This window comes from Polyodon spathula, chromosome 2 (genome assembly GCF_017654505.1).
Source record: "Polyodon spathula isolate WHYD16114869_AA chromosome 2, ASM1765450v1, whole genome shotgun sequence".
Taxonomy (NCBI): domain Eukaryota; kingdom Metazoa; phylum Chordata; class Actinopteri; order Acipenseriformes; family Polyodontidae; genus Polyodon; species Polyodon spathula.
In genome coordinates, this window is record NC_054535.1 from 5727161 (window position 1) to 5743295 (window position 16135).

Sequence of the window (16135 nt, forward strand, 5' to 3'; positions counted from 1 at the left end):
TTTAGGAAGAAAGCTTGTGTCTCTTCATTTAAAACTGGACAGAAGAAGGTTTAATGATGAAAGATCAATTAGTAGACAGACACATTAATTTTACAGATTTTAGTGTAGAATTGACAGTAGTTTTAAATATACAGCACAGGTATTTTGTGTACCGCATAGGTATACATGTTTCTAGTTGAATCGCTTTGATTGGTCATTCGGTATTTAAAAACAAAATGTGTTGATGGTTTTATATTAAGAGAAAATGACAAGTATTTATTTGCGCTTGTACTAATCAATATCCACTGTGCACTTCTAAATCCACTGTATCAAAATTAATTAATACTAACAGCAGTGACTGGGTGCAGAAATATCGGCTACTAAACAGACATTGTGGATAAATTCTAAATATGGCGTTTCATGCTAATGTTAGTCTGGTAATATATAAAGGAAAATGCTGAGCTCGCAAGAAGTCGCCTGGGAAACTCAGTGTAAAGCGGTATTGACCGGCACCATTTTGGTTCAGCGGTTTTCTGTTTTTGTTGTTTAAAAAGAGAGAGAGAGAGAGAGAGAGAGAGAGAGAGAGAGAGAGAGAGAGAGAGAGAGAGAGAAGTCGCCGAACTGAAGCTGCGCTGAAGGCCTGAATCAGGAAACGGCGACAGACCGGGAGACAGTGAGCCATGGCCAACATCGCAGTGCAGAGGATCAAGCGAGAGTTCAAAGAGGTGTTGAAGAGCGAGGAGGTTAGTCATTCTTCTGCTCTGTGAACAGGACAACAGCACTCGCGTCACTTACAAAATAAACTGTTTAAATTGCAACAAAAACGAACGCGGCCGAAGAGAAGGAGAAGCTTCTGTCACCCCGACCGGGGCCAGCCCAAGGAGCAGCTCCTAGTGCTGGAAGTGAGGGCCGGACAGGGTACAGGAAATACCGGGGATCTGTAATAAGTTTAGGCCGATTGCAGGGGGGTATAAATGTTGGGGCTTTTATTTAAAAAGGTTCAGCTTGGCTGTTGAACTCGGAATCAGCAGGGATGATACAGCACAGAAGATGACATTCTGGTTAATTGATTACTTAAATAATGTGTACTGTCAGATCGTGTGGTGAAGCTGTCACGGGGAGAGAGGCAAGCTGAACCGTGTGGTTTGCAGTCATCGTTATGAGGGGTACTGCTTAATTCAGTTAGACCGCTGACTCCACAGTCAGTACTTGCTATGACTGAATATAAATGTATCTCCGGTTATTGTTTTTAAAGTTATGTAACAAGGCTGCAATGTATATGAGCATAAACATCACAAATCAGGCGGTTTCATATCGGGGAAAATAATTTCGTTACGTATACTTTCTCTTATTCTTGAATTATTATTTTTTTTTAAACGGTTTGATTCATTCACTTTTGACAGAACTGTATTTTTGAGTGAATCCCCGCTATGTGTGTGGTTTTCCATTAACGGCACACGATTCTGAACTGCATTAAACCGAATATCTCATTGTTCAGTGTATGCTGGCTGCACACATCATCTCGAAAGTGGTACACTTCACATGAGCATAGCTGAGGCCTGTATCCCGTGATTGTCCTAATACCTGTACTACAGTTTGTGTTAACTCATTTCACTTAAGTATGCACATTAAGCGTCTTAATAATAAACGTTCGGTGACGTGTTTTACTCCATTGTTTCTCCTATACAGTGCCAACAATACTGGTTGTAGTTTCTGTTCTTAGTTACCTTTGGAAATTTTAGAGGAGAGCCATCAACTGGACACTGGAATAGTCATCTTTATGCAATGCGTTGTAAGCACTTTGAATAGGATTTTCTGCTTCACTCCACCAGGTCAGCAGCTGTTTGGTGGTAGAAGTGTATTTTGTATTAGAATTACTTGAAGGACAAGTGATGTTTGGATTCTTTTAAATTGTGAATGCTAAATGGGGTTATGGTGTGTAAATGGGTCACTTTAGGTAGTTCAAGTACAGATGGAAATAAGACTCTTATTGCATAGCAGTTTAACCCATTCCAAGTTTTACTACGAGCTTGGTTAGCAACAGTATGTAGTAGGTAACAAGCTCAGGTATGCCTTATTAAACTATATAGTATAGTAATATAGTAAAACGAGGAATGGATGTATTTTCTCCATCCCTGAGATTTATTGTGGTTTTATTTCCGCACAGTAGTTAATTGTTTACCATTGTGTCAGTCAGCTTTAATATCTGTATGTGATTATTTACATATCAGTGGTTATGTAGGAACTTAAATGAACACATACTTCTGATGTTACAGGCCTGGTATGTAACATAAGCACTGGAGCAATCTCAAGACTAGGTGTGAGCTACAGAGTCACACCGGTTTTAGTATCTGAACACTTGTTGTTCTCGGATGCCCAGAAAAGTTAGTATTTACATCTTTTCATCACGTTTCAAAGTTATGGAAGTTGAATGGAAGTCATGTTCCATATGTTTATTTGTTTTATGCCACTGTATCAGAAACGTGATCTTTGAATTTAAGGCTTTGTTATGAGTTTAATTAGTCAAACCTGCTCTTGAATAGACTTATCCAAGAGGCTGCAGGCTTTCTTGTTTTGTACTATTGCTGTTTGTACAGTTTGCCCTGTCTGTGATGCTATGTTTCTTGTGAGCAAGAGGACCACAAACCTCAGGGTGAACCATTTAAGAGTGTAACCACCTCAATCCAATAGTATAAATGCTGACGTGCTGCTTTTGTCCCAGTAGGATGTCCTTAAAAATTAGATGTTGATTTTCAGAGAGCGAACTCATACGTTTTTTTAAAATAAATAAATAAATAAATAAATAGACCTGCATACAGTGTAACTGCTTTGGTTGTTTGCTGAAACCTAATCACTGTCTCATCTTAACTTAGATTTTAGATCGCCAGTAAGGGCATGAACTATCTGTAAGAGAGAGATCATTTCCAGATGATGTATTCCCCATCAAAATGCCTGATTGCCAAACTCGTGGACAAACATGTTGTAGAGAGAGCAGTCGTTATTGCTCTGTTTGATGCAGCAAACTTGGAGTATTGAATCAAGTCGTCTAGCCCCCCCCCCCAAACAAAGTACTTGTATTCATTTATTTTGTAATAGTCTGCATTTAGAAGAAGTTTGAGTATTTCTTGCCCCAGACTGTTTGTAGTTTTAAAGTAAAACCTGCCTATTTTATTGCAGCTCTTTTAATGCATTATCTGTAGACCTGATTAAACTCTGAATTGAGTGGATAGCTCAGGTCCTGCAAGTACTGTACTGTTAAATGTTTTTGTTGCAGTTAAGCACTGATGGTAGAGGCACTTTCCACTGAAATGGATGCACTTAACTACAACTTGTTTCACTCTGCCTTGCCATGTGAGTTTCAACTATTTAATTGTTTTACACATTTGAGGTGGAAAGTGTGAGTCCTTTACTACTGTATACTTTGTGACTCTTGCACTTCAAGCACCAGACTAGTTACAACACTTTGTAAATGAACCAGTTTGTTTAACATGCATTATTTGGGTCACAATAAATGTAGGCCTATGACTCATTAGGTGTGTTTATTCCGGAACGAGCAGCCAGGAGGACGTATTGCGGAACAGTTTGCTAGTGTAAACACCACCGAACATGTCCTCTTATCCTCTCAAAGTTGGGGATCGATTCTGGCACAGCCGGAATGTTTGCTAGCGTAACCGTGCTGAGGACATGTACGTGTTACATTACCCCCTATACTGTTTAAAAAAAGAATGTTTTCACTCTGTTTGAAATCTATTCTCGGGTGTCATTTCCACAGCACGTTTTAAGTTAACTCCCTCCCAGCACACACTCGCGTGTGCTAAAGTGTTTGTGTATTATACACATCTTTCTTTGGTAAATTACATTACTAATAGCTAACTAAGATCTAAAAAATACAAATTAAATAAAATAATGCTCATTTCCCTAAATTTAATAAAGCTATTTAATGAAAATAATGTCTGTCAGGTTTGCAGTCTGTGTGCTGAAGATTTTGGACATTCGGCTACCCTTCGTCATCACCTTGCTGCCTTATCGTGATTAACTGGGCAGTAGCATTGAATACCGTGATTAAATATTCCCTGTGTTGTACATTACATGAAAAAGTAAAAGTAAAATCAGATTCAATATATGTTACCTTTTCAAAGGTGTTTCTAATACTGTTCGTCAACGTCCACCACAAGCATGAAAGAAGGTAGTACACCACCCACTCGATATATCGTGGGTGTCGGGGTCCAATATAAATCCACTATATATCGAGAGACCCATAGAAAAACAAATAGGCTAACAAGGACCGTACAACCACTCCCTTATTTTATCGGGAGCGTCAGGGTCCAGTATAAATCCTCTACGCAACCCATTTTTTCTAATTTTTCATATAAAAAGCAGCACACTGTTTTAATTTGTACTGTAGAGGGTAATTGCTTCTCATCAACTTTATTCTCCAATTAATTTAATCAGTCTTCCTCTCCTTTCTGAAATGCACAAACCCGCTGCATTGAAATAATCCATTCCCAACAACAACACAGCAGGCTTGTTGCTAGGGAGCTGATGTCACTGCCTTATGGCTTTTGCTAGTGCATTGCTGCCACAAGTGAACACCTTGTTGGCTAAAATAAAAGCTGTTTCAGCAAGTAGATATTTAATTTGCTTTGTGTTATTGTGCAATGTGTGTGTGTGTGTGTGTGTGTGTGTGTGTGTATGATAACAGTACGATATTACTGCTTTGTATTTAATTGTTTTGTATATTTTTTTGTGTGATGTGCAGTACTAAATAAAAACTAACAGTAATTCCAAGTGCCTATGTATATTGCAGCTAAAAGGCCTACATAGTTAGACAGTAAAAATGGGGAGCCAACTCCAAAACCGCGATATATCCAAATCAGCAGTATAGCGAGGGGCGATATAACGAGGGGTGGGTGTGATTGCGCTTGATGATGTCATCATTATACCATAGTGTCCGACGTCTTCACCTTACAAAGTGTAAATACACCCTTCCGGAACAGTGTTTCAGAAGCCTTTCTAAACCATTCTGGAACGCAAGACTAAACACAACAATTGCTATCTATTCAAAGGTATTTGATAATGTATTGCTATTGGAGTTGTATGAATAAATAAACCTACCTTGGATGAGAAAGTTACACTATTATTTTCTACCCTGTTGAAGAGGTGGGGACACTTTTAGGCAGGTAAAGTGAGATTTCTTAATCCTGTATAATATTTTTATAATGAGAGTGCATTTCACGTTTCATAACATGTTAATGTTTCTATGAAATATACATTTTAAATTCTCGCCACACGTTCTGCAGTCATAAGAGACAATCCATATAGGTTTCAATTATGAGTAGGGTAGTGCTACTATAATTATTATTTATTTTTGGCAGACACCTTTATCCAAGGAAACTTGCAGGTGTTACAGGGCATTACAGGGTTACAACGCAAGATTAATATTTAAATACAGTATAGTTTACAGTGCACAATACTAATAGAATACAATATGAAATAGAATGCAACAAGTTAGGATTACAACAACTTATATGTACAATGACATAGTAGTGCAATAATACATTAGCTGAGGATCCAATAACGTGTTGCTTGGGTCAGGGAAGTCCAGGGGTAGATCAAGAGATCTACAAGTTCAGTCTAAACAGGAGGGTCTTGAGGAAGCAGTCCTGAAGTTCTCTGGTAGCTGGTTCCACCACAGAGGGTCTAGGGAAGAGAAGGAGCGGGCACGGGAGAATGGAGGGATGGAGCATGGAGGGAAGGCATGACCATTTGGCCAGTAGAGGAGGAGAGGAGAGGGGGTGTATGGAGACACAAGGGATTGGAGGTAGGAAGGGGCAGTGTGGTGAAGAGAACGATAGGCAAGAACAAGCCTTGAATTGAATGCGAGCAGAAATAGGTAGCCAGTGGAGGGTGCGAAGCAGAAGTAACTAAGAAGCAGTCAGTACCCAATTCCTAGCCTTTTCATGCAGTTGAAAATGCCAAAATACCATTTATCCTGCCCCCACACTGTAGCGCTCTGTGCAGAACATGTTGGTACCACAATAATCCCACATCGGTCATATTTATAAGTGATAAGTATTTCCTTGAATTCTCCAATTTATTGTGATCCAGAACACAACTGCCTACTTAATTTGTTTTTGTTGCAGTGCAGTGGTATCATGCAGCGATACAGCCAACCACATACTGTACACATTTGGATAATATGCATGCATGGTTTTGCACCTGTACTATAGTATTTAAGGTACGATAGATTGGGAGAATGTGGAGCATTGCATTTGGCTTCTGCGGTTAGTGGCTCTCTTGATCTCTTTGAAATAGAGCTGAGCCCAAGAACTCAGTCTCTGTTTGACTATTTTATTTGTGTACAGTGATTTGTGTGCTGGCTGGGAAAAATCATATTTCTTGGTACTTGAATGGGCATGTGGAATTTCTAAATTGAAAGACTTTTGATCATGGGGCACTTGGTAATTTTAGATATTCCTACATTGTTCTTGAAGTCTCATTGACATGTACATTATGGTAAGTACTGTATATTGCTTGATATTTATTGAAGGCATCCTGTAAGTAAGGGCACCAGTGTGTCTGGTGGTCCACAAGTAATTTTTGTTTGTAACATTTCTTTTTAAAGACGAGCAAGAACCAGATCAAAGTCGATCTTGTAGATGAGAATTTCACAGAATTGAGAGGGGAAATTGCAGGACCTCCTGACACGCCCTATGAAGGTAAGTGATCTTTATGCAGTTGCACACTTTTATACACAGCTTTCACAATTGCACCAGCCTTTACATACTGATACCGTTTAAAAACTTCAGTATATTCCTTACCAGTTATCATGTGCTTGAGCTTACTACTCACATACTTTTTTATGCTTTTCTTCTATGAACTAGTGAAGGACTAGTTGGATTGATTTTGAGAATTTGTCTGCATAATTGTAGTGGAACAAAACACACAGCAGTTGTGCTAATTTTGTTGTATTTAATTGCATCCCAAATTATTTTTTTCTTACTTTGACCTCAGATGGATAGATGGGTGCAGTTCTTGAATTGAGTAAAGAATAAAATAATAAAATGGGATCCTCCTTGTAACTAGTTGGTCAAAATACATAACTACATACATTTTTAATTCAAGTAAAGACTCGTTAATGTAAGACTAAGCAACATCTTTGACACTGTTCAGATTTAAGATCCAGATTACAAGGGAGATGCTAAAATATGAAATTTAGTAGCTAGGATCACACTTTGTTCTAGGATTACAGGGAATAATTACTGATCAAGACTTCTTAAAGAACGCTGGCATTAACCCTTTGCAGTCCATTTATTCAGCGCGCGTCAGGTCCAATTTGTTTTCACATGTGCTGTCTGTTTTACACACGCTGTGTAAAATTTTTTTTTTCAACGTAAAACAGGTTCAAAAGGCATTGGATCGCAAAAAAAACCTCAGTACTGTATCTACAGCCAAGCCCCACCCCTTGTTCGCTGTATTTCACATACCTCTTTATAGATGTGCATACTGATAAATCCTCTCCTGATCACTCGTTTTATCACCAAACTCCTCAATAATGCGATCCAAGTCATTATTTTATTACTATAACATCTCAAAAAGCTCTGCAAATGTCTGTGATATTCTTTGAGCGCTGGATGCAGAAGTAGCTACCTCCATTGTTATGTCCGTGTTCTCTAATGCATGGGGCTATGAGATACGCCCCTTTTTTTTTCTGGTTTCATTCGGCCATTGAAAAGCTTTCATGTTTTTTTCCGGAGAAAAAACGATTAGAGACCTGTGCTTTGTCTTTTTGATGTCGGACAGGGTCCGACATTGGACTGGAAAAGGAAAATTGTGATGTCGGACCTGCTCTGACATAGACTGCAAAGGGTTAAACGCTAGCTAACATCTGATTATAGTAGCAGGTGAGGTATCGGAGCCTTTTTTGGTGGTTTAAATAACGTTTAATAGCCATGAAACTGTTAGTTTCTTTACAAACAGCCTAGGAAAGTTTTATACACAGACAACTTTAGTGAATCCATGCTCTTTGAACACATGCAAATGATTGTAATCAGCAGATGAGTCACACATGCAATGTTAACCCAACCATAATCAATGTTCTACTTATGCACAGTGATTGGGTGGGATATTTGCTTTGTTTTACCCCAGAAATGTGTTTCTGCAATAGTGTGATGGAGAAGACATTTCTCACAGTGAATGTATGGCAGTTACTGCACAGCTGCAGAAAACTGGCAACATTTATTTCAAACCTCCATTTTAAATATATGAAGAGAACCTCATTAAGTCGTGACTTTGTTTGGACATTCTTTAACGTACAAGTTATTGACAGTATCCAAATCTGGAGGTACTGTGTATGGCGGCATTCATCTGTGTCTGTATTGACTGCATGTAGAGGGGGTAGGTTATGGTCATATGCTTTTTAATATACCGATGGCTTGTGTCATTGACATGCTTGTTGTGGATGTACTGTAGGTCTGATGTACTTTATGGCAGCTCACATAAGTTGTTTATTTTGGTCTGATAAATTAGAGTTGCAAAGTGAGCAGTGTTGACTGAGCAGCTGGTAGTTTTGCAATGTGTACAACTAATTTTATAAATAGATTTCCATTTGTACATAATTCATAAACAGTTCTGTGCAAGTATTACATTACATGCTGAATGGTGCTGATCATCATGTACACAAACAGATTAACTAGTAAACCGAATGTCAAACTAGTTTGTCTTTGGAACAATGGCTCATGTTTTTTAAATTTAATAATGCAGACATATTCTAGAGATTGGCTATATTTATCTTCATTTGAAACAACAATCCCTTATACTTTGCTTGCCTTTTTCTGTAGTGTCTCATTTTAAGCAGAACATACCATGAATACTGAAAAATAAGCAGGGCAATATTCATTACATGGCAGTCTTGGAGTGTTCATTTGACAGCATAATTATATCTTGTTTGGTGGTCTACTTTTTCATGAATTTCTGATTACAACCATGGTAGTGGATATAGATATATTAAACTAATAAACGATATTCCTTTATTTTTAATTAACAAAAAATTGTATGTATATATATATATATATATATATATATATATATATATATATATATACTTTGAAAAGTGGACCACTGCAAACGTGAGTGCTTCATGTATTTGTGTGGTGTTGTAACGTCATTAAGGTGTTAGTGTGCAGAACAGAATCTGGAAAAACTTTATTTTTGTAGGTTACTTAAAAAAGATCTGCCACAGCTTTCTATTGCATCTGTCTGAAAATCAATAGCAGAATCAGTTGGTAGAGCATCAAAATGATCTACAGACAGACTTGACACCATGTTATCCACTGTTGCTTGGAATCCAGTCTCACTCAATACATTTGTTCGGTTTCTGGCAGTACACAGTGGCATATTAGTAGATTACACAATCGCTAAATTAGTGCTTGGAACAAACACAAACATTCATACTATGTATAGTTGCATATTTTTCAAAATGAAAGAATTTTGTTTGGATTTGGAAAGAAACATTCAATTATAAGTGACTTGCACTAATTGCTGTAAAGGAAGATCCTGCGCCACTCCATTCTGCCAGTTAATTGCAGTGCAAATAACTTTTGGCAACAAGGTGGGCTTCCAAATCACTGCAATAGCATTACCCCCACCTTGCTCAAGTCTGGCTGAAGGTGTTGGGAGATAGCCGAGACTGGGTGAGCTGGACTGCACACTGAGATGTGGGTGATCTGAGAGGTTTTGATGGTTTTGGGAAAGCACATGTAACTGTGCATGTTAAGACTTGCTTACTGTACTGTAGCTGTTATTCGCCTAAGGCTATTGTTAAGGGGAGTTCTAGAAGTTTTTATTTTTTAGTGCTGTTTTGACCAAAACTACCTGAAACTATTGAGAAAACCTTGAACTTTTTGAATGCCTGCTGTGTTTTTTTTTTTATATTTGTTTATTGTTTGTTACCCTAATATAATATTTATTTAATTTTTACAGGGGGAAGATATCAATTAGAAATAAAAATTCCAGAAACATATCCCTTTAATCCTCCAAAGGTAGGTGTATATGTACTGTCTTTATATGTATATGTACCATGTGTAACAAGACAACTGAAAATGAAACATTTCACAGCATAGGAAAGCTGTTCACCACTAATCGAGCAAAACACCTAAAAAAAAAAAAAAAAAAAAAAAACCCTAAAAATCCAATGCCTGTAAGAAAATGAAAATGAAAATAAATCTTTGATTCACTTAAATCTATTGCAGCAGTCTAAAACCTATCACAAAAACTGCTGGTTTCATGACCTTACATATTCAGTTTTTTAACGACAGTGTTTTATCTGTAAATGTAACACTTGATGGTGATGTATGTATCAATGACAAGATCTACTGGTAATCCCGAGCAGGCAGCACCAGAAGGGCTTCTCTGCAGAGACCACCTCATCAGTGGTTGATGTGCCCATGTAGTGCTGCTTTTGACAATCTCTGATGCTTAATCTTCATGTAAAACCAGCATTGTAATTCTTCTCTGTTTTTAGGTTCGGTTTATTTCAAAAATATGGCATCCAAACATCAGCTCAGTTACTGGTGCAATTTGCTTGGATATTCTAAAAGATCAGTGGTAAGTTTCTAATGATTCTTACACACCAGATGTGCAATTAGAATAAAAGTTTAAGAAAATAGTCATGTGCAACATTCTTTATATAGCAAATCTGTTTCTTCAGCTAGCACACTTCTCAGTTAGCAATGAGGAAATGCTGAATGTTTTATTAGTTGCCAGTAGACATTGTGTGTCGTGATTTTGAGCTTGCACTTTTTTTAAAGATTATTTTTCAAATTAATTCCAGAATAGACTCTTGACTATATTGTCCCAGATGAAATCCCACTAATGTCAAAGATACTGTACAGAAGCCCTGATAAGTGCATCTCTGTCTGTTATGTAGTCTCCTTGAGGTCCAGACACCTCATGGTCTTTGTTTCCGCCTGTATCCTAAATATCTTATTTTTTATTTACCAATTTTGCCTCCTATATAACAAGGTTGAAGCATTCAAAACAAGATTTACTAAGCTTCTGAACCAGTGCAATGCTTGTACCAATTTAGTATAATTGAAGCGAACTAGAACTAAATCATGCTGTCTTTTGGAAAAGTTATTTGCAAGAAAACTTTACTGAAAAAAAGCAGAACAATATAGCTACACAGTACGGTGGAGTTCTAAGCAGGGCTCCAGACTGCTGCTAAATGTTCACAAATTTGACCTAATATTTTTGGCAATCTGATTTTTTAATTATTATTATTTTTTTGGGGGAGGGGGGGTTCGCAGGTTTTTATAATTTTTTTTAAATAGTCAGCACTTATGAATGTGCTGTGGCAACAGTGCACGTCTTTTAAGCTACCGTGTGAGAAGGACAATCTGATCGAATACAAAAGAACTTAAAGTACAGAGAAAATAAGAACACCTTATACACCAGTTTACTTTTATACAGCAGCGCATGGTGTGAGTACTAGTGCCTTATGTAAATGTGTACAAAAAAATTAAGTACTGTAACAGAAATAAATGATAAAATGTTTGAACCTGGAAAGGGTTGTGTGTTACATATGCATCATTCACACAAGCGTGCCCCAAAAACTCTGAGAGAATAAAAGGGCCAAGATTTAAACAAAAAACAGTCCCCCCCCACCCTCTAGTTTGTCTGCTGCATCTAGTACTAGTACTGAAGCTGCATGTGCTGTAGATATAAAGTCCTTTAGTGTGGAGAGTAGAGAATTTGCTGAAGATCATTTCATTGTGCAGCAGCTTTACGATTCAGACTGTGTACCTCCACAGCCATTGTAATAATGAAAACAGAAAACGTATTGCACTATTATTGTCATACAGATTCAACACTTTGAGTTGTTTTTATGCTACTTAAAACATTTGTTCCTAATTGATACTTGTTTGACAATAAGATTCAGTTGATTGTTAATTTGGTTTTTGCTCTTTTGTTACACTTAGTTCAGACAGTTAAAATGTTTCTCTCTCATTGTGGGAGTGTTGTCATGAGTTCCTCAGTGTTTGAGTTTGAAATCCCACTCACAAAGTGTCTGCTTTAAGAGAAGGTAGTAGCGAGGACTGTGTTTTAGATGTAGAACATGACAGTGGCATTAGAAAAATAAAAATGCAGAAAACAAAGGAATGTGAAGCAGGAACAGAGAGTAAAGTTAGTGATCGTTTTGCTGAACAGATGAAGACCTAAATGTCATTATCAGTGATTGGCTTTCCAGAAGTACTCAGACAAAATGTAAGGAGGCTGTAAGCTTGTTTGAACAGTGGTTAACCGAAAGAATGCAAAAGCTGTATGAAACCTGAAATGCCGCAAGCCCTTTCATAAGTGTTACATTTGAGAGTGTGATACTATAATTAATTATATTGTTGAAATGATCGCTGTGTAATTAAGTGGGATTACCTTTTCTGTTGAATTATTCCAACCTGTGCTTTTGTTGACGATTCAGCAGTTTTCTGTGGTTTCATAGTACAGACTATGGATTAAATAATCAACCGTATATCTAGACTGCACTCCCCTTCTCTTCAAAGCCAGACACCCACTTTGAGTTAAAGAGCCGTAGAATTAATCGGTGAGAAGATCGAAGGGTGATGTTACAGAAATGTTTTAAAGCCAGATTGTGGTATTGGCATTATTTACCAAATGTTGTACTAAACTATTGTTTTTTTAATTATTTTATTTATTTATATAAAATATATATAAATATATTTTATATATAAAATAAAAATAATACATTTCATTTCTTTACTCGTTCTGACCACCTCATTTTATATTCAGATATCTTGGAATTAATGCTGCTTGGTAAGGGTCTCAGGTTAGCTTAAGCTTTAGCAAAGTGTTAAACAAACATTTAGAATTTTGCTCGCACGTTTAACCGTTCATATTCAACATATTTATTTGGCTACAAGCACTCCAAACATGTTGAAATTATTGAATACCTCAATTTAGTTGGGAAAAGACAAACACAGTTAAATGTGTACGGTAAAGAATGAAAGTCGTGGCTATAAAAGCTGCACAAAACAGCATGTTTGAAACTGTACCTATTGAAGGTGCACAGATTAAGAACTGTAGCACTAATATAAGGAGTATATTGCTACAAACAAACTATCTTCCTGGGACTGCTATTTGGAATGTGAGTGAGGGTGTTTTCAATGTTCTTCTACAGTGGCGAGTCTGTATGAAGTATACAACAGTTCAAAGCTGTTCATCTTAAAGAATTCCTCAGATTTTTTTTTAAATGACAAAAAATATTTCTTTAACTTTCTTGCATTTGGCATTATCTAGTTTTCCAGTTTATCTTGATTTGGAATTGTTGTGTAGTCAATTTCATGTGCCCACTCTCTGCACAGGCAAGTGAGTCACTACACTACACTATACACAGCATTTGGGGTATTTCAAATACATTATCAATCTCTTTCAGGGCGGCGGCAATGACCCTTAGAACAGTGTTATTATCATTACAAGCGTTGTTGGCAGCAGCAGAACCAGATGACCCACAGGATGCAGTGGTGGCAAATCAGGCAAGAGACCGCTCTCAGATTTATTGGTATTCGAAACCTTCACTAAAAAGGGTTTCAACATATTTGAAAAGCTCGCATGGGAACTGTTATTGCTCTGATTGTCTAGAAAGTATTTCGGTATGAACAACCTATTTCTCAAACTTTTGTATACACCCTTGCTTACAATAGTCATAAACCTGTTGTGGAGGGGGTGGGGATTCATTTTAAATCCAATTACCGACATAGTAGTTAGTTGCAATTAGGGTTGTGTACGTGGAGATTTTTCACAAAGCTTTTGAAGAAACAGTTCTACAGCATTGATTTATCTCTCTGTCCACTCTCATTAGGTGCAAAGCAAGGTTACATTCACAGATTGGAATTTCTGTCAATAGATGTTAACTCACTTCCATAGAAACTGCAAATATTTTGAATATTTAGAGACCAAATTCCTATTTTTTTTTCAAGTTGTCTTGCTTTTAACTAAGCTGCTGATTTTATTTTAATATTAAAAATGAAGTTGCTTTATATATTGATATTAGGGTTTTCTGTGTTTTACAGACTTTCTACTCTTTAAAAATTCAGTTGACACCTGTTAAGCTGAGAGCTTTTATTCGTAAGTCTATTTCATTTAAAAGCAGAAGTGACTCATGTTTATTAATGTAAATAGTCAAGCATAGCAATTGTAATAGTGTTTTCCAGCACAAAATACTTTCTTTTTCATTATAGCTTAATAAAGATTAAGGCTTGGGCTTGGCCTTTTTTTTCTAAAAGCCCATTTAGTTGTTTCACAGAATGTAAATTTAAATCAATTTTTTTATTAAAGTTTCTCAGTTGTTATTGAGAGACACAAATAGCTTAACAGGTATCAATTGAATTCTTAAAGGAGAGCAGAAAAGTCAGAATAAAACGCAGAAAATCAGAAACCCTAATTATAATGGATGGTTTAGCATTTATATATTTGTCTGTTTTCTTGTTTGCAGTACAAGCAAAATCCAGAAATGTTTAAACAGACGGCTCGACTCTGGGCGCACGTGTACGCTGGGGCACCCGTTTCCAGTACCGAATACACACGAAAAATAGATAAATTGTGTGCAATGGGCTTTGATAAAGTAAGTACAGTACAGTGTAAAACAGGTGTTTTTTTAGAGGTGGATTTGCAGGAAAAGTCCAAGTGCAGTTGGTCCAACACCTTACTTGACTAGCTGTGTTTTTCTAAAATGATCATTTAACACTTAGACTAAATTATTTACCCACACTGGTGGGCCTCAGCCCTGCTCTGTGAGCAACCTTTTTCTCTGTATTGAGTAACAATTCTTGTTTTTACATTTTTTACATTTTAAATCTATTCTTTTTTTGTTACCCAAGCTAGATTTGACCAACAATATGTATATATAATGCATTTCTACAGTGCCCCTTTGCACTGGGATCATTTAAGTGAACCATTGTCATGGGTTAAGTCCAGTCTAGAATGTAGTATTTTATTTTTAAGTTACAGTACTTCATTTAACTAGTTGTTTTGTTTTCACAGAATGCAGTAATAGTGGCCTTGTCTTCAAAATCTTGGGATGTAGAAACTGCAACAGAACTTCTTCTGAGTAATTGAGGAGTGGTGAAGGTTGCTTCCACAGGCCAGCTTGCCCCTTCCTTCAACAGCACCATCTTCCCTTTTTTCTTTTAGGATTACCCCAAGGTTCCCTTTTAAAATGGCCCTCTGTTACCTGATAAAGCTATCTGGATGCTACTGGAGACTGGAAATTAAATGCTCTGTAAATAAAGCTATTAAAGTCTGTGTAAATTAAAAATGGGGAAATACTTTAATTTTTTCTTACTAAATATTGTAAAGAATCACTATAAAATTTGAGCTGTGCTTGTAATAGACATCCAACTTCTTTGGTTTATGGATAATGTAACATGCGTTTTGAATGTGACATAGCTGTTACATCTGTATGATGTGGTAGCTGTTATCAAAGTCAACCCTAAATTCTAAGGTAAGCCCTGTATAACTGTAGTGGTTTTAATTTGATCCATAAGGATTAAATATTGGATTGTTTTTGAAGTATATTATTCTCTTGCAGCCTTTTAATAAAATAAAAAAAAAATAAAAAAAACTTGAATTAAAAGCTTTGAGGCAAGCTGCTCAGTTGATCTTATAATTTATCTCAAAATATATATATATATATGCGCGCACATACACACACACAGCAAAATCTTGTGAAAACGAACTCGGATTAAACACATTTCCTGATACTATGAATTTTGTACATGATCCAGAACAAATTTAACAGGTGTTTCTTGTAAATTACTTCTTATAATACGAATTCACTTGACAGGAATTTCCTGTTTGAGCCCCCCCAGGGAAGAAAATTTGTAACAAAATTATGCGTCCTAGTAGCTGTGTGTAAAGTATATAGGGAAATGTGTTAACTTGGAACTACTGATCCTATAATGCATTTCTAATTGCCTCATGCATCAGTGCCATTTTAATGACGCAATACAAAACCGTGCAGACAAGTGGAGGTGTTGAAAGCGATTAATATTACACCACAGTACAAGAAAATTAAAGATGCTGCTGCAGATTAACATTCCCACCAACACATTAACCATTCTGAAAACCATAACACAGGCCTAAG

The 16135-nt window shown here is 36.8% G+C and overlaps 1 protein-coding gene across 3 annotated transcripts; it reads left to right on the top strand.

Moving 5' to 3' along the window:
• Window positions 1-525: 525 nt before the first annotated feature.
• On the top strand, window positions 526-15625 carry LOC121329311 (ubiquitin-conjugating enzyme E2 K-like). Of its 3 annotated transcripts, none has more exons than XM_041274861.1 (7): window positions 550-722; window positions 6605-6698; window positions 9961-10019; window positions 10502-10584; window positions 13427-13526; window positions 14486-14614; window positions 15034-15625. In XM_041274861.1, exons 1-7 carry the CDS (start codon window positions 660-662, stop codon window positions 15106-15108), a joined length of 603 nt encoding a protein of 200 aa, XP_041130795.1. In that variant the 5' UTR covers window positions 550-659; the 3' UTR covers window positions 15109-15625. The 3 variants fall into 3 exon arrangements, with proteins under 3 accessions (XP_041130812.1, XP_041130795.1, XP_041130804.1); XM_041274870.1 differs by lacking the exon at window positions 550-722 and adding an exon at window positions 3232-3330; XM_041274878.1 differs by lacking the exons at window positions 10502-10584; window positions 13427-13526 and having other exon boundaries at window positions 526-722.
• Window positions 15626-16135: the final 510 nt, after the last annotated feature.